This window comes from Camellia sinensis, chromosome 10 (assembly GCF_055761805.1).
Source record: "Camellia sinensis isolate YWXY chromosome 10, ASM5576180v1, whole genome shotgun sequence".
NCBI lineage: Eukaryota > Viridiplantae > Streptophyta > Magnoliopsida > Ericales > Theaceae > Camellia > Camellia sinensis.
Genome location: NC_138970.1, coordinates 153,463,952 through 153,488,816, shown reverse-complemented (window position 1 = coordinate 153,488,816; position 24,865 = coordinate 153,463,952). Strand labels below are relative to the sequence as shown.

At 33.9% G+C, this 24,865-nt stretch overlaps 2 protein-coding genes across 3 annotated transcripts; one reads left to right on the top strand and one right to left on the bottom strand.

The window, feature by feature from the left end:
* The first annotated feature begins 2,964 nt into the window (after nt 1-2,964).
* LTA2 (2-oxoacid dehydrogenases acyltransferase family protein) lies at nt 2,965-8,918 on the top strand. Its single transcript, XM_082892616.1, has 6 exons — nt 2,965-4,213; nt 4,310-4,501; nt 4,617-4,704; nt 4,806-4,876; nt 4,968-5,051; nt 8,604-8,918. The coding sequence occupies exons 1-6, from the start codon at nt 3,332-3,334 to the stop codon at nt 8,706-8,708; spliced, it is 1,422 nt and encodes a 473-aa protein (XP_082748742.1). The 5' UTR covers nt 2,965-3,331; the 3' UTR covers nt 8,709-8,918.
* Nucleotides 8,919-9,546: 628 nt separating this feature from the next.
* Nucleotides 9,547-18,696, bottom strand: LOC114260847 (ACD11 homolog protein). Of its 2 annotated transcripts, XM_028201036.2 has the most exons (6): nt 18,454-18,696; nt 18,109-18,358; nt 12,331-12,503; nt 10,720-10,865; nt 10,021-10,048; nt 9,547-9,910 (listed from the first exon to the last, which is right to left on the bottom strand). In XM_028201036.2, the coding sequence occupies exons 1-6, from the start codon at nt 18,501-18,503 to the stop codon at nt 9,853-9,855; spliced, it is 705 nt and encodes a 234-aa protein (XP_028056837.2). In that variant the 5' UTR covers nt 18,504-18,696; the 3' UTR covers nt 9,547-9,852. The 2 variants fall into 2 exon arrangements, with proteins under 2 accessions (XP_028056837.2, XP_082748743.1); XM_082892617.1 differs by having other exon boundaries at nt 9,799-10,048.
* Between the last annotated feature and the right edge of the window lie 6,169 nt (nt 18,697-24,865).

Sequence of the window (24,865 nt, the reverse complement as noted above, 5' to 3'; positions counted from 1 at the left end):
TTCAAAGAACTTGTTATTAGGGTTGCAAATGAATTCAACTATTCATAAACAGGTTTGATTCGGCTTGTTTAGTAAGTGAGCCGAGTTCGAGTTCGAGTTCGAGTTCGAATATTAGGCTCATTTAGCCTCCGTTTAGGAAGTGGGTTGGCTTTTTGGCTTTTTGGCTTTTTTGGCTATTTTAGCCTGGGCTAAAAAGCTTGGTTTGGGAAGGACTTTTTAGCTTTTTGGCTTTTTTGACTTTTTTTTGTGAGAGAAGAGTGTAATGATTATGGGTTGGATGTGATGTTTTGTTTTTTGTGGCTAAAATAGCCTATTTTGTCTTTTGTGGCTAAAATAGCCAAAAAAGCCCCAAACTCTTCTTGCCAAACGAACCCTAAAGACAAGCCAAGTTCGAGCTCGAATAAATTCGGCTCATCAAGCGTGGCTCGTTTATCTTTATTTAAATTATACAATAAATATATTTATTTATATGTTAAATAATATATAAATATATAAAAAATAATAGCATAAATACATTATTTATATATTAAATAATATAAATAATATTTTTTATTTAAATAATATTAAAAAAAAATTATCGAGTCGAGCTGAACTCGAGTTTCATTAATATTAACGAGTCAAGTCGAGGTCGAATTCAACAAGCGAGCTCGATAAGTAAACGAGCCAAGTTCAAACTCAACAAAGCTCAACTCAATTCGGCTCGTCTGTTGTCCTACTTGCTATTATAACAATATCAGCAGATGAATCAGAGCTGGCCTTCCCTTTGGGTGGGCCAAACTAGCTTTCAAAATGGTGTGGCCCATGTGGTGTTTTCAGCCCATCAAACCCTTCCAAGCTCCCACCATGGTTGGGCTTACGATTGTTGGGCCGAACAGGTCTATCGGCCCATGCCTACTCGGCCTATTTTACTCTTGTTTGTGTACTTCATGTGCTTTTGTTTTGTTTATTTATTTTTTATTTTAATGAATTTGTATTAGAATACCATTGATCAAATTTATCACATTTTATAGAACATTTTTTTTATAGAGTGAAGAAACCATTTAATGTGTTATTAATGTATTGATTTAATAAAAGTAAAGTATATCACACTCTTTTTTTGACATTTCCCCCCACAAATTATTTAAAAAAGAAAAAAGAAAAGTGGTGATGTTGCCTTTTATTTTATTTTCTTTCCTACCAAATCATTTCTTTAATTTATTTTTGTCTATTAGTATGCCAAACAAATTGTAATAGAGTTTTTTTCTTTTTCTTTTTGTTTTTTGGATCAAATTGTAATAGAGTTGATTATTTAAACTTGGTTTGAGTTCAAAATGTGTTTGGCAAATTACACTTGGTACCCTTATACTTTACACAAAATTCTATTTTTATCATTTTATTTTCAATTGTAACAATTAACACCTAGCATTACAATTAATTAGCAATGTGACACTTAACGATCACTTGCTAAAATAACAAAAACAATGCTTACATAAAACTTACCACACCCACGACAACCCTTTCCAATTCTTTGTCTCCACACCTAGACTCACACAAAGTATCCTTTCTTATTTTTTCTCTTGGTCTGTTTGCAAATGCTGCAAAATGTAATTTATTTAAATTTGATTTGTTTATTTCTCAAATTATTAAAATAAATTTTAATCAAGTCCAACCCAAATGAGGTTTGGACTGGGCCTAAGCCCAAGGTTTGAATCTTGACAACAAACATGAAAAACAAAGGAAACAAATGAAATATAAAGGGAGTAGACGAGAGGGTGTTGTTGGGCCGTGAGGGTTCATCATGGGTCTCGTTTTGATAATTTAAACTGTTTAATGTGTAAAATTTCTTGAGTACTATATGTTTATAAAAAAATCACGTTGATCGGATATTGATAGCTATGTAATCAAAACAATTTTGTATAAAAAAAATGGATCGTGAATAAATTAACAGTTGACAGAAAATTAATCCGATAAGATAGTTATTGATATCTGATTAATGTGATTTTTAACAAACATATAGTACTCAATGAGATTTACATATTGACCAGTTCAAATTATCAAAACGAGATCCATGATAAATCTCCATGGACCCAACAACACCCTAGAGGAAAGCTGCTCCCAAAATAAAAATGTCAAAAAATAAACTTCAATCTCAACTCATAAGGCTTAGTGGCCTGTTCATTGACTAGTGAGATTCGGCTAGTCAGCCGGCGCCCCATCCATTAGCTTGTTTGGGCTAAGTATTAGGCAGGATTTGAGTTTAATTGACACATAATCTGTCCTATTAAAAAAAAGTCTGTTAGGTTTAGCTCTAAGACTAAAAATAAGTCGAGTTGAGTAAAGTAATAAATTGTTCAAATTTGATTTGATAATTTAACGAATTTAAAATTATATTAAAGCTTGTGTTGTTACCTAACAAGTCGATATCAAACGAGTTTTTAACAAACTGAATACGAGGATGGCTCGAATAACTTACTTTTTTATATAGTGCTGAGTACTAAACTTGACATGAAAACATAATAAATTTCAAATTATGTTTAAACTCATTTTATTTACATAACTAATTGATTTTGAATGAATTAAATATAAATCAAGTTTCTTAGGTCTTTTTTAGAGGCTTTACTTATAAATTGATTATTAATTTATTTGAATCACATTATTATTTAGTTTATTCATTTTTTTATAATAAATAAAAAAATTAGCATACTCAAAAGGGCAAATTACATATACACCCCTCGAGGTTTGTCTAAATTACAGATACCCCTGAGGTTTGAGAAATTACGAATTCCCCCTGAATGCTATATTTGCATAAGAAATTAGGGGGTAATTTGTTATGAAATATAAACCTCAGGGGGCAAATTGTTATGAAAATACAAACCTCAAGGGGCGGGATGTAATTTTCAAAATCTCAAGAGGTATCTATAATTTAGCCATACCTCAAGGGGTATATGTAATTTGCCCAACTCAAAATAACCCTTAAGTTCGGTTGACGTCCAACAAATTTGGTATTTGCGGGCCAGTCCAGCCCGGGCCGACCCTTACTGTTACTGGTGTTGATTGAGCCTGAAAAGAAAAAGGTGTTCCAACGAACTTGAATACAATTTTGAATGTTTGGGTTCGGGGGCGATGTTAACACTCTGCGGAGTACTCAATGCATCTCCCCAACCAACCTCCCTCGTCTTCTCCGCCCCCAACTCTCCCTCTCTCTCTCTCTCTCTCTCTCTGATCGGATCAACCAACATACATACATGCATGCATACATATAGCTGAACCAACTCACCAAACCAATTGTTCTCTTATAAGGTATACTATACCCCTCAAATCCCAACCCTAACTCTCTCTATATCTCTCTACAATGGCTTCTTCTTCTTCTCTTCTTCTTCAATCTAGGGTTCCTTCAATCTCCTTTTCTTCCTCTCTCTCCTCCTCATCTTCCAGACTCCAATGGCGTCCCTCATCTGCATTTGTTCCTATTCCACGCCGGAGAATCTCCACCGTCCAGGCCAAGATCAGGGAGATCTTCATGCCGGCTCTCAGCTCCACCATGACCGAGGGCAAGATCGTTTCTTGGATCAAATCCGAAGGCGATGTGCTCTCCAAAGGTGAGTCTGTCGTCGTCGTCGAGTCCGACAAGGCCGACATGGACGTTGAGACCTTCTACGACGGCATTCTCGCTGCCATCGTTGTTGGCGAAGGCGAGGTCGCCCCGGTTGGAGCTCCGATTGGTTTGTTAGCCGAGTCCCAAGACGAAATCGCCGAAGCTAAAGCCAAAGCCGCCACTTCCTCTTCTCATTCCGCTCCTTCTGCTCCTCCTCCTCCTCCGCCACCGCCACCGCCACCGCCACCGCCACCAGCTCCGGCTGCCTCCGTCGCCCCGAGGAAGATTGTGGTGACACCGTTCGCGAAGAAGCTTGCGAAGCAGCACAAGATTGATATCAATTCGGTGGTTGGGAGTGGGCCTTTCGGGCGGATTACTCCGGCGGATATTGAAGCTGCTGCCGGAATTGCGCCGCCCAAGACTACTCCGGTGGTTGCAGCCGTGGCTTCTTCTGCTCCGATTCCGACTCCGAAAGCTGCTGCTGCTACTGCTTTTACTGAAATTCCAGGGTCTACTGTTGTTCCCTTCACCGCGATGCAAGCAGCTGTGTCGAAGAACATGTTGGAGAGTCTCTCGGTGCCCACTTTTCGGGTTGGATATCCCGTGACTACTGATGCCCTAGATGCTCTGTATGAGAAGGTACTATTGAATGATTATATGTTTATTTCAATTGTAATGGATATGATTGCTATTGAAATTTTGGTTATCGAAATGGGCTTGCTTTGGAATTGTTAGGTTAAGCCCAAGGGTGTGACTATGACTGCATTGTTAGCTAAGGCTGCGGCCATGGCACTTGCTCAGCACCCAGTTGTGAATACTACATGTAAAGATGGGAAGAGTTTTACTTATAATAGCAGTATAAATATTGCAGTTGCTGTGGCAATTAATGGTGGGTTGATAACCCCTGTTCTTCCAGATGCTGATAAGGTCAGTGATTTGTGAATTTACTATTTAGTTTGGTGTGTGATTGATTTTCTATTGGTATTTTGTTCATAGTAGTCTGAATTTATTATTAATGGGTAATCTCTCTATGCTGGTGTAGTTGGATCTTTATCTGTTGTCTCAAAAATGGAAGGAGTTGGTAGAAAAAGCCCGGGCCAAGCAACTTCAGCCCCATGAGTACAATTCAGGTTTTTAATATTTTGTATTTGTAAGCTTGAATGCGGAGTTCTGGTTTTGTAAACTTCTTTCAATAGAAAATGTAATTGAGTTATGCTGGTTGTGCATATAGGGACTTTTACTCTTTCCAATTTGGGCATGTTTGGAGTGGATAGGTTTGATGCTATTCTTCCTCCAGGCCAGGTTAGTAATGAGGGCAAGGCCTTTCACCTTTATGAAGTTCTCTACTCACAAATATATTTAGCTGTTTGCTTTAAACATTAATCATGTCTAGGGGGCTATAATGGCTGTTGGAGCATCAAAGCCTACTGTTGTTGCTGATGCAGATGGATTCTTCAGTGTAAAAAGTAAAATGCTGGTGAGTTTACTTTCTAGTTCCTTTTGATGCAAGTTAATATATTTTCTTCTCTCTAGTTGACAAGCTTGTCAATGTGAAAATATGCTGCAGTAGATATTATGGTTGCTCCAACTAGTATTATCATTCACCATTCCAATTAGTACTTATCATTTGCCATTTGTTTGCATAGAACTTATTAATCAACAGGAATATCCTTAAACTAGTAATAGCTTGAAAGATTTTTTTGACTTAAACTAGCAATAGTTTATGGGTAGAGTGTCTCCATTATTTCTGCATGGAACCATAGTTCAACTAAGTTGTCCTTCATGAAGTTGTGATCCTAGAAAGTAGAAATGTGCTATCAGAGGTGAGTTTCCATTCGCAAGTTGCAAATGATAAAACTTACGCTTCAAAATTTATTTGACTATCAGTGAATGTACCGAAGAGTACTAACAAGGTGCAATAAGTCCAACAAACCTAATTGGCCCATTGAGGTTAAAATAGATTAATGGGCAGATTAGATCCTTATGAATCTTATAATTCAGGGTACTTTTTATTTTCTAGGGTAAAATAGTGTTCACAAGATGCATAGAGCATTTCATGCATGGAGCATTTTATGCATTGCTTCATGGTAAAACCCGAGTTGTTATAATATATATATATATATATATATTTTAGGTGAGTATCTAACTACTCATGTCAGACATATATCTTATACTCTTATTCAAGTGTTAAGTATACATTTAGAATGCAACATATGGTAGTGGTCTTAGGAAGGAACTATGACTTTTTAAAAAATGGATGGTTTGAGATTGGGATTTTTTAGGCTTTGTTTGGGAAGTGGATTGACTTTTTGGCTATCTTAGCCTGGGGCTAAAAACGTTGTTTGGGTTGAGCTTTTTGGTTTTTTTTTTTTTAAATTTTTGTGAGAGAAAAAATGAGATGATTATGATTTGGATGTGACATTTTGTCTTATTAGCTTTTTAGCCTATTTTGTCTTTTTGTGACTATTTTAGCTCTCAACCTCATTTTAGCCCCATGCCAAATGAGCAACTTATGATAACCTGGAGAATTAGATTGACAAATGATATAGAGTTCAATATGAGGATGCAATTAGTTGATCCCTATTAGTTAATTTATAGCTTTGTTAAGATGAGCTGAATGTTAAATGTATTCTTGTAAATGTTCTAGGGTTTATGATAATGTGGTATTAGATTTGTGTTGCCACTACGATATTGATAGGACATCTAGGAAGGTAAACCTTGAGTTCTCATTTGTGTGATTGTTGACACTGAAGATTAATTAAGAAGTATCCGATATGTATCTACGAGTATCCAAGAAGTATTGGTATCCAATATGGATACGATATGGATACGTTGCTCTTTTAGAGTTAGGGTTAGAGTTAGGAAGCAATAACATTATGGTTATATAAATGCTTCAGAAAATGTTTGAAATTATGACGAGAAGAATTACCTATGAGGACATGAGAAGCAATTTTACTGTCAGGAAGATGGCAATAAGATCCGCACTAGACCTTGAGATTCAAGCAGTTACTTGAATCAAAGTGGGGTTTCTTTTCTTATCTTCTTATGAATGGTTTTTTTGCACTGTCCTTAGTCCATAAATTACGGGTGGTCCTTCAGTTATCTTCTTTTGAAGGCCCTCAAATTTATTTTTCTTTTTTCTTTTTCGCCCTTGGGACCCTGTCACCATTTGATGGGTGCCTTTAGGGGTTTCGATATCAATTTTTTCTATCTATAGAATATAGAATATGGCACACATAATACTTTATTATGTGTTTGCAAGAATGTAAAATGACCATGTTTCAGTTTGATCACTCCTCTAACAGGTCGGGAATTTCGGGTAATTGCTTTTAAATAGTCTATACTGAGCTCTTCTTTATCATTAGTCATCACAATACCATGTGAAGTAGTTATGCTCACTCTGTTCTTAAGAATTTCCAAGGACTCGGTTAGTGGAAATTGGAATGAAATGATTCAAGTTGTAGGTGGCAATTTAAACTTTCTTGGTCTCGATTGATGAACAGCTTTATAGATTACTCAGGGCCAGCTTGACTTGTTCTAGCTGTGCATGTAGTGTGGTTTTTCTTATTCCCTTCATTTTTGGTTGTTTGTTTTTATCTTACACTTGTAAGTTGTAATGATACCAAATGCCTAAAGTATATGGTTCTTTCTAATTTAAATTCTACACCTTTCTTCAGATCGCTGAAGTTCTTGTTAATAGGGATACTAAGCCAAGCTCCTTGAAGAAATGAGCCTTAGATTGTGGTTAGAACTTGGGCTCACTCACTTCTCATATGAGGTTGAGTCTGCATTTTAACAGGTTATTCCCAAGCAGCTTGGTTAGGTTCATTTGCACTAAGCACTAGTTCTCCAAAACATGCATAAACTTCACCAAGCTTTAACCTCCTTAAAAAGCACTGTAGTCCCTTTCTTGATGGGAATTCACAGGACCCGAACCTTAGTCTGATATACTACTGAAGTTGAACTGCTTTCCAATAGATAATGTTTAACTCCAGCACGAGTGAAATGGGCAATAAAACCAATAGTAGCAGATATTCCACTTTACTGGTCTAATAGATGGTTTTTTCTTAGAACTGCAACCTGGAATGTATTAGCCAATAGGTTTTGACCCTCTTGGGTCTTCTATATTTTGTTGAAACTCCTCACTGAGAGCCTTTTTACTGAGCTGAGTATATGCAAGTGGACTTGGTAGTAGAACTTCTGATTTAGACTTCCAAAGCCTTGGTGATCAGCTATTTAGCCAGGAGCTCTGCTAAGTGGAAATATTTTCCCTGCATTTGCGTATTGGCAATCCCAGTTACCAGGGAATTGTGATCAGATAGAGTTTAACTATGGTAGGATGCCTATTTAGAGAGGCAAGAAGTGTTCAAGAGCCTTGATTCCCCAGGCTTTGCCACTTTTAATTACTTCACAATTGACATGGGCATTAATTCCATGCGTTAATGTCCTTATGAGCATTACAAACATATCTTTATCTCAAAAATTGTGACTAATGGCACTAATGAGACTGGGAGGTGAGAATAGAGTTCAGTGGCCATGATTTGTACTTCAATTGACATGCATGTACTGGATGTGATTATTTTTTTTACTTGAGCAGTCAAGTCCTCAACACTAGTACTTGTTCCATGTCAAATTTCTATTATGGAAAGGAGAATTTTCTGTGTGATAATCCAACCCTCCTCACCAAGTACCCCAAGAGAATTTCAGAAAGAAAAATGGATAGAGTTATTGCACAGTAGTTTTGGTTGCACCTTCATTTTTTTACATGCTGATGTCCAATAAGCAACCAAACTGCTTTCGATTGCAGTAAAGCAAGCAATCATATCTGGAACATATTCTTAAAATAAACTTTTGCTTTAATTCTGAACAAACTAATTCTGTTTATAAATGTTTGTTTTACTGTCTGCATTTACTTTTCCCTGTAAAACAATTGAACTAGGAAGGGTATACATGAAAACTACCTCAATATTTTGAGAATTCCTTATATAGACACTGGACTGAATTGTTGGATGAATTTTGCTTTTTCCAGGTGAACGTTACCGCTGATCATCGAATCATCTATGGTGCTGACTTGGCTGCCTTCCTCCAGACCTTCTCAAAGATCATTGAGAACCCGGACAGCCTGACAATGTAGACAATGATTGGGTTTGTAGTGAAAGACTATATTAGAGCGTGCCTCAATTGAACAGAACAGAGTGCGGTTAAGGAACCTCGTTTGCAGCAGTAGCAGTACTAAATGTTGTACTCTTCATTTCATTCTTTTCTTTTGTTTTTGCCAAGAAGGAACTCAAAGGGTACCATCCAACAGTTTTGAAACAGGACAATAAAAAGCACTTGTTGAAAATTTATAGTGTAATTTAACTTGGTGAGGGATTGTCTTGTTATGAAGTGTGCTGTTTTTAGTTTTTGTTTATTTTATATCACGTCTTAAATGTTCTCTCTACATTGTTTAGCTAAATACAAGTAGCCTATGCAATCATATTGCTTTTAAGTGTATAGAATCCGATCACAAAATTAAGCATGACTCTCACATATGGTGAAATCTATTAAGGGTCAACTATCCCATTTGGTTGAGATTTTAAAATGCCCTATTTTTTCTTTCAAAAATTAAAAGTGAATTTGTCTAAAATAAAAGGAAAATTCCAAATCAGTGAACATGATAAAAAAATAGCTACAAAGACGTGAGGGTGTAATTTTGCGTAAAAGAACACAGTAGAATCTTTTTGTAAATATTGGCCCCACTTTTCATTGGATTGTAATTTTTTCTAAAATAAATGCCAAAAAATAATTTCAAATTAAAAAATATATATTTTCATAAAAAAAATCATGTAAAAAAAATATGAGTATTTTTTCTTTTTTAAAACCAAACTTATTTTCAGTTAAAAAAAAAAAAAAATCAAATAAAACAATTTAAAAATTCAACCAAACAAAGATCGTTTGCAAAGAGTTGTCATAATTTAATTGACAATCCATTGTAGTGTAAATGACTTTCTTTGGAAGTAAATTTTCATGTACAAGCAAACGAACGAATTCGGATAAAAAAAAAGAAAAAAAAACAAGTGTACATATTTCCTGAAAATTTCCAATGCAAATAAATTTTTGTTACCGACTCTGCCATCTATGCTAAGAATGCTCGGCAACAACCGGTGTGGGGTGCTCAAGTTCATTGACCCTTGGAACTGCTACAATTTGGGTAGAATGAATTATGTCAAACTAACTCAAAATTCAATGGCTTCGAAGTCTGAATGATTGCTTCAGGGCAGCAAATTCAGAATGCCTTACTCAGCAACATTCTTGACTAACATTGAAACGCAGGATGAACTTGGCTGATATTTCCTGTCCAATCCCTCCAAGAACAGATAACAAGTTACCAATCCAAGCTGATATTTCTTGAAATGTACAGCTTATCTATGTATTCTATAATCGGGAGCGAGGCTTTAATATACCTTCTCATTTCCTTCTCTGCTGATTCATCTGCGATAATAGAATCATTAGAATTCAAATTTTATTTTTTATTTTTCCTGAAAACATAATGTTTGGCACAATGACGCATAAAATGTGTATCATTCAGGTATTTTTTTGAGAGAGATGGAATATGGTTTGGAGGTTCCCTTTTTCTTTTTCATTTTATTTCTCTGAAATATTTATGACCGTACCTAGAGAAACTAGGTGAAAATAATGACCTATGCTTTTTGATGTTGTGATTGAACACAAATTATTCAAATACACCACACACAGGTGAGGATGTTTATGTTATGGAATAGTGTAACAAACACAATCTCAGATCAGGGATGTTTGGAAATTGACTTTTTTAGTGGTTTTTTGATTTTTTATGGAAATACATGCAAAAAATAAGAGAGAATGACTTTTTGTATTGGTTTTTGGTTTTTTGGCTAAAATGTAATGTTCCCAAACCACCCTTATTGACCCATTAGTCCACTAATGATTTCCTCATACATTAATCACATATTTACTTTGGCACACTTCATTGATGATTACTGATTCAAAATGTACCAGTAGAGAGCCTAATTTGTAGAATTTAACTCAAACTTTAACAATAGTTCAAATTGCCAATAATGTCACATTTCCATGCTAAAAGAACCAATAAAGCCATACCACTGCTTAAAAAGTGATCACAAACTCACCTGTTTCATTTAGATTCAGCAGAAGTTGTTCCCTTGTTGGAAGAGCATACATTCCAGCTGAAACTGCTGTCCTAACTGCCCATGTATGGTATGGTGCACAAACTTGTGCATAAGCTGTAGACGCTGCGTCCTTCAAAGTGCAATAGCTGACAGAAACAAAGAAATATGAGATTCAGTTTCCTATGATAAAAAAGCAGCAGCAAAGATTACAATAATCAGATAAAATGATGACAAAGTCAGAAACGATCAAGATCTAGTTAAAGCATTCGATTTGATATGAGAACCAAGTAAGATACAATGCTTTGGAACAATAAGATTGTTCAATTTGTTTTAAAAAAAAATCCTGGTTAATGGATGTTTGATTCACCTAATGTAGTAGTGTTCTATTGGAATTTTAAAACTTTTCTTTGGAAGATTACATACTGCAATTTTAGCATGATCATGCCAAAAACACAGACAAAACTCCTGGTTTAACCAATGTTAGAGAATTGTATAAGTCAATCTATAGGGTGCAAAGTGGCCCTGCCTTCAAGGGGTTCCATGTAATTAAACAAATGCACAAGTAGATCCCACGATGACAGCAGAACATGCAAACAAATAAAAGAGATTGGACAGACACCCCATCATGTACACACAGACAAAATCACACATACTGAAGAGGTAGGTAATTCATCATTGGACAGACGCAGCCACTAACATGAGAAAAAATGTGATTCCTGGATGTGTAATTTCATATGAGAGTCAAGTACCCACCCCTACTCCGCACTTATACGCTCCAGACATGAAGACCTACTCCAAAGTGATAGTAATTTTTTATTTTCGTTTTATCCCCTTGTTTCATTAGATAAATAATGCTATTTTTTGCGTGTACAGTCATTATCCATGAAATTATTAAAAGATCAAAGCAAGCAAGAACAGGACCGAAGTGAGTATTGAGTAAAGAAATTGAACGTTCTTTGCTTTCCTTCATCAAATTTCTGTAGAAGCATCTAAACAACAATAGGAGAATCTGAATTCATGTTAAATGCAAAATTATTGAGCTCTGGAATGATGGTAATTTAATTAATTAGCAAGAATTGACAAAATATGCAAGAAAATAGTGTATATCTACAGCTATTAATCATAATGTCCAGAAAAGGAAATAATGCGTCCTTTAGTTGGCTGTAGGGCACACTAGTCTGTCATAATAGTATTGGCAACGGGGATAAAGATCAACATAGTTTGTAAGCAACAAAAAAGAAAGAAGTAATCAAGGGATAGCAATTAAGTTCCAAGGTTTTGGATGGGAAAAAAATGAACTTATATTGCAAATTTTCGAGCCCTACTAAAGATTCAAAATCACTGTTGTTTAGACAGTTAAGTTAAAACACTGTTGCAAATATGGCAGCCAAGGCATAAGGCTAAGAAACACAACACAAAGGAAAAAAGGAATATTAAGCGAGACAAAAAAATTCTTCACAATATATGATGGAGAAATAAGATGTATCACCAAAGCACGTGGTATGTGAAGAAGCATGAACAGCAGGTCATACAGATTTTAAACTTACTAGTGCCAGTAATCATTTTATTAGATGTGAGAAAAGCAAGATTCTAGAAAGGAGTGAAACATACTCTGAAGACAAAAAATTTTCAAATAAAGCTCTAATGAGGTCAAGACCCTGCCTAACTCTGCGCAGATTACGTGAAAGGCTTCCTGGTGTTCTCACTGTATCATTTTTGACATCAACATCGAGTAAATTATTTAAACAGCTATATCTCTTTGATGCTTCTACAAGATCACGCACCTGAAAGTGTCAATCAAGGCATTAGATTCGATGATGATTTTCAGATCAGTCAAATAGGGAGAAGTAAGAAATTATGGTCAAAATACAAGAGGAATCCATATTTGAATCACTTTTACGTACATATAACATTTCAACTTTAGAAGGCAAGACCAACAACCCCAAACCACCCCTATACAACACAATAAAAAAGGGGGAATTGCAAAAACATGGGACTTAGGTAAAACACTTGCACTTTTAATCAAATGTTTTTGGTGCAAGTCATATTTGTGCAATTCACATATAACATTTGCACCAAAAAGATTCCCATGAAATTGCAATTACTTTCTCATTCTTCCACTTATTTGCAATTTGCCCTACAAATTGACAAAAATGCTCAAGGTAACACACTGACACTTAAAAAGAAAGTGGCTGAGATATGATGCACCGACACCTCTCCAGGTGTCTGACATGTGTAGGACACGCTCGGACATTCTCCAAACGTGTTGGACATGCTAGAAGGAGTGGAACATGCTGGGGACATGTTGGTACACACTAAGGACACGTTAGGGACCCATTTTTAATATTTTTTTTTCTCACTAGAATAGCATACCAAGGTTTATGAAATTTGACGATAATAAATATTTGATATAGAATAAACATATAATATTAAAATATATGACATAACAGTTATATAAAATTATATGCTTTGCACGTGTCCCCGATGAATTGTGTCCTACGTTTTTGAAAATTTGTGTGTCAGTGTCGTGTCTATGCTTCTTAGTTGCTGAGGAATATAAAATATGAACAATTCTTAGGCCAACAATCTATAATATCAAGAAAGAAGAAGTCAATGCCAAGTTGCCAATAGATAAAAGTGACTGAAAAGAACAAAAATTCGCATTTTAACTTTATCAGTTTTTTTAACCAAATAAGCCACATATTAGATTGCAGTATCCTGTTATTCATCATCCACATGTAGACGATGGATGATCAGTAACAAATCAAAGAGGAACATACCTTCATTGCAAATTACAGGAGATTTAATCATGTAGTACAACAATGACAATGGTCTCATCTAAATTCAAGCATTAAATATGCACTTACCAATCATTGTTGCCTTTAAAGATTTACTAATATGTAATATATGATGTAAATGGGTAATCGCTTGGTGCAGGTATAAAAGCTCAGGCCGTTAAGCACGAGAATGTGGGTTTCAGACTGCAGCCACTTGGTGTACATTATGCCAAAGGTTAGGTCAATATCCAGTCTGCCTCGTCTAGCACCCTCGATTTCTGGGACTGGCACTTAGGCATGATAATATGATAAATGAAGTAGCTCACAGAGGAAACTTATATCTGGGAAATTTGCAGCAATTTCTTATCTGAGAGAAAATTGCAGCAGAGTGTAACTATATTAAACCTGTCTGGTAGACTATATATTTCTTTTTATATTATGTGTACCACTCTCAGATGGCTCAGACTTTTCTCACTTTGTCATCTTGAGATCTTAGCTTTAAGTAAATTGATCTGAACATTTGAACTTAAAGATTTGTCCTTGATCACTTGAACCCCATCTATATCTCAAACTATTAGATTGTTTGGTTGATTTAAGCAGCTTGATGGTTCTAATATTTGTCTTTGAAATGCTCAATCTTGACATATTTCATTTGAATAGGATCTGTTTAAATTTATTTGGTTCCAAAATATCATAACTGATTTGACTCACAGGGTCTGTTTGGTGCAACTTATTATAAGTTTAGAGCTGATAATAAGAAAGTTGAAGCTAAAAACACCCCTTCCCCAGCTTCAAGGGCGGGCCTTTTGGTGCAATTTAAATGAAGAGCTTACAGCTTAATTTAATTTGGGCTATGAAGCATGTGTACGGGTGCGGATACTGGTATTGGTACAATACGCGTACATCAATACTAAAAAATTAACAAAAAAAACGTACGGTATGGGTATGGCTGGGTACATTCATAAAAAAATATCTATTTTTAATTTGAAGTAATTCAAATATTAGTTAAATAGTTTATTTTGTTAAGATCCAACCCTATGTTACCTGGAACATGAATGGTTCAAGTATGTGGAACAGAAATAAGAATGTGATACGCCACATGCTCTAAAATGTAGTACTATACTTAAGAATTTAAGGTACTTCTAGAATAATTTTCTTTTAACTATTAGGCTCCAATAAAATGTTTTGTTTTTTCCTTTTCCTTTTTAATGTTTTTGTCTTATAAAATCTTAACTCATTTTAGATTTTAGTTCATGATATTTGATTTTTTTCCTTCTAAAGTAACATTTAAGAAAATATATTGGAAACTTTTGGGAATGCTTTGGATCACTGAATTTATTGTTTTGGAATGGAAGTGTACCATGTTTCGGAACTTGCGTACCAATATGTAATTCGCTAGGGTATTAGAGTTTTTGGTAACACAGATCCAACCTACAATTTACATTAAATTTCAAAAGTATGGTATAAACCAAAATTAAATGTCATTATATTAAAAAACTATTAACCAAAGCTTAATTTTAAAATTATGCTAAACATAAGAAAAAATAAGTTCAATGAAATTAACTTCACCTCTATATAGAAGAAAATACTATTTTGGTTGATGTACAACATAGGTATATACTAGGTATGTCTAGGATACAACAAAAATTAAGAAGAAAAAATTTGAGCACGGGGTACAGCATGTTTGCCGATGTACACATGCTTTATAGAATTTGGGAGTCTATGTCAGACTGTTTGGTGTAACTTCTGTTTATAACTTATTAGGTAGGAATAGTAAGCTAAAAAAAGTTGATTATCTGAAAACTAGCGAGAGGTTCTTTTGGCTTCCGCTTTTTGATTATCAGTTTTTAGCTTACAAAAAGCACAACCAAACATAATTTACTTTTTTCAACTTATTTAAGCTATTTCTGCCAAATGAATTGTAAGTAGAAGTTACACCAAACAATTTAACATAGACTTCCAAAATAAAAAAAAAAATCATAAGCAACTCATATAAGTTGCAACAAATAGCCCCATAGAGTTGATAGTGAGATTCTATCACTAATATGTGCATGGTAAAGTAAGAATCAAGCATGCATTCATGATCTACAAGATAGCCATGAGTTTCAAATAGGGTCATTAGCGCAGTTGATTAGGAAATTCAAATTGGTCAAAGGCAATCAAATCTACTAAAGCAGTGATTTCACTTGGCATTTTGACAGCCAGGAAAAGAGTTTTTGAGGACACAGATAATCACCTTTCACTTATTTAGAATATGTCATCTTATTTACTTTTAATCTTTACCCCACTATTACAAAAAAAATCATTGCTAGGTGGAGTGTGGCTAATTTTGAAATGGTTTAAAGAGGTTTACAAGTGGCATTTCCCTTCTTCACCCACATGACATTGCTTTTCTAAGTGTGCTGCCCCACATTGCAGTAAGATATGTTTCCAGGGATGGACCCGGGGGGGTAGTATTAGTTAAGAATATGCCTAAATTACATAGGTTCGCCACCCCAAGATTTTTTTGAAAAATTTAATACTCGTTGCCCTAAGATATTCTCATATTTGTAGCCGAAAATCCATAGTTACTTATGTAAGAAAATCATTTAGAGCGAACATTTGAAAAACAAAAGGCTAGTGAAATGTTCCATCAAGTTGGATCTTTAACTCAGTCCTAATTTTCAAGTTGTAATCTTCACACTCCAACTCTGTGTGTTTCTTTCTCTCTATCTCTCTTGTTTCAGTTCTCCCGTCTTTCTTCTTGTTCTTTTGTTTCCATTTTTTCCTTTTCCTTTTGTTGTTTCGGTTCTCTCTTCAAATTGATCTTCAGTTTTGGTTTCTTCTTCATCTTTTCAAGATATATTTCAAAATTTCTTCTTTCGCTTCCTTTCTCCCCCTTCTTGTTTCTTTGCTTGGATTCTCTATTTTCTTCTTGTTTAAGAATTGAAGTTATTTGTAAGAATGGAACTAAGGAGAAGGTGATTGAGTTACTTTCTTAAGACCACAAGGATAGTTATTATAAGTCTTTCAAAATTGAAAATATTTGCAAACTTATATATACAGATATTTATCTCAAATGACTTCACAAAATAAAAAATTGCAATTAAAATTTCAATTGCAAAACTATGGAAATGATATCTTTAAACATCCCCAATTTTAATATTCTTAAACATTCCTAATTTAATATATCCTATTGTGGTTTTCCAAAACTAGCCAAGTAGCATGCAGGCTACATGGTTGACTAAAACCCAACTTTAATTTTATTCTCTTTATCCTTAATGGGTTTGAGTAAGTCATTCAGTGTAGTTTCGCTTAACGATCCAATACGTTGTCTTCTAGAATTTTACTTGTTGCCCATCAGTTGAGGATAAGATGGGAAATACATTCATCTGGATGGGTGTGCAGTCTTATGCACTGGTATCATTGATTATTGACTACACTATGCTACTCACACAATAATCTTCCACAATATGCAAGTGTGCTCCTGGGTTGCATCAATTGATGTTAAATAAAGGATGACAGCCACATAATATACTAATTTTTGAGGAGAATGCTTTAAAAGATGGATTTCCAACCAGAAATCCCACCCAAGAATGACATCTCGATGACTATCCTTTGTTTCAATATGACGGAAAATTTTATGAACACAATTTTTCCAAAGGAGGATGTGGTTGAATGTTCAGTCTATATAACATTGATCCCAAAAATCCATGCATGTTCATTATTGTCTTCTACCTCCTACGATACATCATACATTCATCAGAACTTTTTATTATCCTTTCCTTGCTTTTTATAACTATTCCAAAAAGGTAATTTGTGCATAAATAGGGCACAAAATGAGAAGACTCATCAATTACATGCATACATAAATACATATATATACACATAAATATCTATTCTATATTATACAGGGAACAACACACTTGATGTAGATGAAGCTAGATCACGTTTTTAAAAAAATCATTTGTAATTTGTAACTGAAAAAAATAAACCAACATCTTATACATTGGTAATTTCCTCCACTCCCATTACGGAATCAATTTCCTATGCTTTCACAATTGTAGTGATAATAACTCCCCTCACAAATCTAAGACCAACACAGACCATAAAAGAGAGGAGATGGAGGAGAGTGAAGAAGGACGGGAATCAAGAGGAGATTTTTGCAATATGCATGCGCATCGCTTGTGCATGGCTGCTAGTATATTTATAAACAAACATTTATGTAACGCATACATATCTATATGTTGAAATTTTGGGCAACTTGGTACTACTGTGGAAAATTTTGTGTGCATTCAAAATATGATTTTATTATTATTATTATTATTATTATCAAACGGTTGTTAAGACTTTTTAGTTCAACAGCCACTAGAAGTTTTTTTTTTTTTTTTTTTTCCCTTCTCCTAACCCTCTCACTTGGGGCTTAGGGCTTTTCTCTATTTATCTTTATGCTTATCCAACTCATTTCAATAGAAGAGTTGTAGATTCATTTCATAATAGTATTCAAACCTAAGACCTTGAATCATATCTTCTAGACACCTTGACATTTTGAAAATTCAAATTACTTTTATATGAATTATGTATATACATGATTGAGAGGGAGGGAGGGAATTAAATGAATTAAAAAATTAACCTTGCCGCAGTATTCAAATTCGGCGAATTTGAAGGCGATGCCGAGGCAACCGAAGAGGACGGAGACGAGAGAGCAGGCATCGCAGAAGGGTTTCAATTGGAGGAGATCGTCGTCATTGTCATCGTTGTCGGAACTGGTAGATTTGTTGACCGATCTTGAGAGTTGTTCAAACGCCTCCGCCATGGCGGAGAGCTGCGATCTATTGGAGACTTCGAAGGCAGCTCCTTGATCTTCGTTGGCTGCTATTGCTCTTCATGATAATCAACAACAACAACAACAAAATGTTTGAATTTGAGAATTATTAGTATAAAAAAATTGGGGAAAATTTGAGGGATTGGGACTTACTTGTCATTGAAATCTCCATCTCTTCTGTTGAAAAGGAAATGAAAGGCCATTGATTTCTGGTTCTGTTGAGGTCAAGGTTTGTCTAATGAAAATCCATTGAGCGAGAGAGAGAAAGAGAGAGGTTGTGTTTTGGGTCGTTAAAGGTCTATCATTTCTACTTTCGCGCCAACCCGTCAAACACTGTTGTGTCGTGGAAGGATGCTTTTTTATTCTCTCATTCAATTATTGGCCTATTTTGGGAAGTCGCAATGTCAAGTATCATAAAATTTTTTTTTTATAAAAATAATTATAAAAATTTTATAACATTTGAATTACATTTAAAATAAAATATTATATATTAATCAAGATAATTTAAAGATTATAAATCTTTTCTGATCATTTTTATGAAATTTTTTTATGATCCCTAACTTTTCTTTTTGAAAAGATGGTTATAATCAGTTTCTTTATTAAAAGATGATTATAATTAATTTTTTGTAAGAGAGGAAAGTGAGTTATAATGGGTTATAATCTGAGAAGTAGATTATAACCCACTTTCCAAAAGACTCCAAATTCATTCAATATAAGTTTACTCTTTTTTTTTTCTTCCATTTTTTTTTTTCTTTGGTGTGAAAAAAATTACTGTATAGGAGTATATTACATTTTTTAATTAGAAATTGCATTATTTTCATTCACCCAAAAAAAAAAATGATATAAAATTATATCATTTTATAATTGAATATTCTATATATATAATTTTAAATTAAAAATAAAATAATGTTCAATAATAATTAAAGTGTGTGGGTATAATTAATGATAGCTTATAAAAAAAATAAGGAATAAATACGTGTATGTTTTATTTATTGGACTTATTTACTCATAGATTATGATATATATATATATATATATATTGTATTTTATGGATATGGAATATTTATTTTATCTTTCCTTTTGAAAAGTATTAATAATTCCATAATTTATATTTTCAGAAGAAATGTGCTAAATCCTGGATACGAAGTAATTTAATTATTTCATCATTATTTTGTAGTGATATTGCATGTTCAAAAGTTTTGATTATCTTTTTACTAGAAAAATCAAATGTTTCAATTTTATAAATTGTAACTGGTTTTACATTTGAGATAGTCTATTTGTTTAGGGCTTCCTTGACATCCTGATATGCAACTAGTTCTGCTGTTTCTGATATAGAAGCTACTGTATTGGCTACTGTTGTTATGTTTGAAGGTTCAGTGGAAGACATAATAAATGTACTGTGACTATATGGGCATAATTTAAATAGAATATAACAATAATACCAACAATAATAAACTTGGCTCTGATAGCAAATAAGGTGCTTGACACATGGTTATAAAGCTAAACACGTCTGTCAACGTTTTACTAGGGAACTGACCTATACGCAATCACTGCAACTATGGTCTTTTAACCTATATGCGACTTGGATGACATCCCACTTAACCTTACTCTGTTCTACCCGTATTTAGCACAAACTCAGGAATATTATCATTTATATTATTATTATTATTATTATTATTATTATTATATTAGATTTAAATTCTTACATATATGGTCTCATGGTTTACTGTTGAGGTGGAGGTCGGTCGACAACCACCCACAAGCGGATCTGCTCCTGGATCTGCTGTAGGATCCTGGTTATTTGTTGATTACAAAATTCTAACTGGTTAGAAAGATACGACTGTAAATACGGATCGTTAGCTTGAAGCTGTTGTAAATATATATTTCTACTATCAAGATAAAATTCTGAAACATTAATCAAATCAACAAGTAAATTTACAGGCATACATACTAAAGAAAAAAATACTTACAACCAGAATGTTCAAAACAACATAATTCTTCAACATTTAATTTATATATCATAAACTGGGAAATTTTACAAGGGAGGGCGAGAGAGAGAGAGAGAGAGCACACTTAGATATTATACTTGAAAAGAAAACAAATTCTTGAAAGAAAACTTTAAAAACAACTCTGCCTCAACAAGGGTGAGGATATCCCTTTTATAGACAAAAGAAAAAAAAAAGATAAGATAAGGTGAGGACAGGTGGCGTGTCCTTGGTTGTTGGAGTCGATCATCTATATCTTCAAAGCTGAATGGGAATTTTCTTTTAACTCAGCATCCTTATCTTCTTTGGACAGGAGTGAGACAATTGTTGGTCTCTGTGCTGGATGGCAGACAAGGAATCTGCTTTTACAGAAAGTACGTGTACTGTTAGTTGTCGTTTTGTGCCAACGCTCAAGATGAATGATTCTGGTGGGAGACAAGATAAAGACTTATGCTTTGCCTTTTCCTCGTCAATCTTTTCGGCAATCATGCTGGTGAGTGAATCCCAAAAATACCAAAGTTGGGTTCATCTTTTGCTGGATCTTGTGATTCGCCTACTAGAGCAGCAAATTCATTTTCATCTTGGTCTGGATCTTCCTGGTCTTAATTGCTAGTAACGGATTTCATGGAGGTGTCATCACTGGAAATAGTTTGGAGAAATTTTTCCTTCATGAAATCCATGCTTTTACTGACTAATTCTGTTTCTGACAAATTTGGGTATTTTTGGCGTAATTCTGTTTGAATTTGTCAAAAAAGATTTTGAATGACTGGTTGACTGGGAATTGTTTTGGGAATAGCATCCCAGCAGCCTTGGGTATAGGCCTTAATTTTCTGGACAGTTACTGGTACAGTGGAATTCATACCCTTATCCTAATATCTCATAAAGAAAACTCTTTTGAGACGTAAAATCTTATTATGATAATCACACTGGAAATCCCATTTCCGTATCCATGGAATACTGAAACGGATAGTAAAATGAACCAAAGATTTGGTTATAGAAATATCCTTTTGTTTTGGTAAATAAGAATAAGCAATTTGCCATTCATTAAAAGTTTCATGGATAGATATTGGTCAAACTTCAAGTTGTAGTCCAAATTTATCCCATCAAACGAGAAACCAATTGGGTAAATCATTTTTGAGGATGTCTGGACAAATTCGGATAAACCAGGAATGATTACGGATAGGATTCTGGTAATAAAATGCATAAGTAAAGGCATCGATATAGTCCCAATAACTTTATCTAGTTTCTCTATTATGAATGTCAAGTTGACGAGTAGTATGCGGGTGAATGCCCTATGTAGCAATGGGCATAATATTACGGATGATTGTTTTACTGAATTGGATCGGACTGGCAGTCTTGGAATGATCATGCAAAGTACGCTTGTTCTCCGTGGCGGCAGTCTCAATGAGTATTTGTTCATAAATATGACGGCACTGGTCAAAATGTGGGGGAAATTGTTGGGTCATAAGATAACGACGTTTAATTTCTAATGGATCTGTCATCAATTTTTCATCTGCTGGTTTAATGTAAAGGACTGTTTCTTTAGTAATACTTTTAGGAGTGTACTGTTTAGGAGTAAGGAGAACATCCTTGGTAGACTGGCCAGAGAATTCCCCTGGATTACTGTTAGAGGCTTGTGGTGCTAGAAATTTTGTTAGATATGGATTTTAGTAAGGGTTTCCCCTGCCCCAGCCTCGATGACTTGAGCCATGGCTACCTCTATTGGTCATGATCCCTACAAATATTCATGAGTTAGAAAGTCAGGTAAGGAATTCTGTTCACCTTTGATATAATCAATATCAAAGTCAAATGCAAATAAAACACTTTGCCAGTTTGCAAATCTTTGTTTATGAGTAAGATTAAGAACATCTTTTTTAAATATCTGTTTAGCTGCAGAGCAATCCACACGAATTAGAAATTTTTGGTTTAGCAAATCATCCTGAAATTTTAAAACACATTTAACAATAGCAAAACACTCTTTTTTAATTGTGGGATAAATGAGAGCAGCTTTAGTCCAATTTCCTGATGTAAATCTTAATAGTTCTTCTTTTTGACTGGTAGGATTAATCTGTTTTAAAATACCTCCATAACCATAGTTGGAGGCATCAGTTTCTACAATCTTTTCCCATTCTGGATTTGGTAAAGCAAGATAAGGAAGTTGTTTTACTTTAGCCTTAGTTTTTTGTACGGCAGTAGTGTGAGCTTCTGTCCAAGGAGAAAGATTTTTTTGTAATCTGGTGTAAAGGATAGCAGCATCCTAGGATAACTGATGATAGTAATCTCGAATATAATTGAGACTACCAAGAAATCATTGTAATTGAGTTTTATCTATTATCTCATTGGGAAATTTAGAGACAAACTCAATACTTCTGTCAATTGGTATAATAGTTCCATTATGAATATTATGACTAAGAAAGTGTATTGTTGTTTGAAAAAGTTTCATTTTTGGTGCAGATATGACTAAACCGTTTCTGATAATAACATGCTTAAATATATTAAGATGCTTTATATGCTGATCAATAGATGATAATAAGAACATCATCAATATAACAGATAACAAATTATGTATAAGGAGTAAATATATCATTCATTATATGTTGAAATTCTGATGGAGCATTTTTTAAACCAAATAGCATAACATTCCATTCATAATGCCCAAAGGGTACTGTAAAAGCAGTTTTGTACTGATCCTATTTAGCTATTTGTACTTGCTAATATCTTGATTTCAAGTCAAATTTAGAAAATATGACTGCATCTTGTAATCGATCAAGCAAATCTTTTTTATTCGGAATTGGATATATGATCTAGTTTAAAACCTCATTAAGAGGTTTATAATTAATGACTAATCTTGGGACACCTCTTTCTATTTCTGCATTTTTATTGACATAAACTGTTGTACAACTCCATGGAGAATGACTAGTTCTGATTAACTTCTTTTGAAGAAGATTTTTGAATTTCTGTTTTGCACATTTCTAAAAATAGGGAAAACTACTAATAGGTCCTAATAGTTGGACTTAATTCCCATCAAGTCCTATTAAAAATAAGTTTTGGTAAAATTATTGCTAAAAATAATTTTTTTTGTGACAATTTTTTATATATGTCGCTAAAAATTGATAATTAGTGACTCTTTTTTTGTTATGATTTTTATAAATTGTCGCTAAAACTTACAATTAGTGACTTTTTTTATGACAAATTTTTCATAGGACCTATTAGACAATAAGTCCATTTATTAGGACCTATACGTAAGTACCCCTTCTAAATATTTTTTTTTTCATTTGACTAGGACGAGCTCTGGTTGGGATGAATCTTTCATCAAAGTCTGATTCATAAGGAAGGGAAACTATATATTTCTTTCTTTCCCAGAAAGCATTGGGAATATCACTGCAAATTTCTATTTGAAATTCTTTTTCAATTATTTAATTTTGTTTTGTAAAGATGACTGTTGTAATTTTTGCTCAATAGTAAGAACATTTATTTGTTTTTCTTTAAAATTAACTAGATCTTTGATTTGATCTAAGTTTTTAGTATAAGGTTTTGTTATGAACTAAAAAATAATGGGTTGATTACTAATTGTTGTATGAATACCTATGGAATCAATCTTTGTAATAGGCATTAACAACCACAAAAATGGTGTCCCTAAGATAATACTTCGAGACATATTTCTGATAAGAACAAAAGCAGTGGGAAAACATATGCTTTGATTACAGATGAAAGCTTCTGGTACTTTGTATTTAATTTTCATAGAATTACCACTTGCACTGGTTAATGATTGCGTGGTTTTCTAGAAATATTTAGTAAGAATTAATCATTCTTGAATATAGTTCATATCAGCGCCGCTATCAATTAAGGTGATGGCATCTTTGATAATAAAATCAGGTCTTATTATATATAAAAGTGATTCTAATATACCATTTCTGAAAGGTAATCTAGTTCATAAGCATTAAATACTGATTTTCTAGTTTTTCTTGATTTTCCTTCTGTTCTGAAGTTTGATCTTTATTTTTAAGTTGACTGTTGATTTCCTTGATGTCATTAAAAATAGACTGGTTAGCAATTTAGAGATGCTTTACTTCTGTTTTAAGAACATTAATTTCCATTTTAAGATCTTGAATAGTTACTGGTTTTTCAAGAATCGGGGAGGATTGTATCCTACTCAAAACTTCTTTCATACTGTAGTGTTCTAAAGGAATAACCTCTTCAGTTTTCTGATTGTGATAACATAATTCTAAAAATTTTAATTTCATTTCTGGATCCTTAATCTGGTCTGCTAATTCTAGCATAGATTTCTGATCATCAGTTACGACATTAAGGCTTGGGCCACCTAAATCTAAACCATTCATTTCAACTATAGCTTTCCAATAATTAATCTCAGTTAAAGAATTTGCATTATTGGTTTGACAAAAACATTGTTCTGGAGTATCTGAGTTAGAATTAGACGCAGATGAGGAATAAATTTTAGCTAGATCGTTATCATCTGAACTGGTTATACTACAATCACTAGATAAAGTTTATAAAATCTGTTATTGAAGATGTTCATCCAAAGACATTTCATTTAATTTCTGTTTTAATTTAGCTCCACA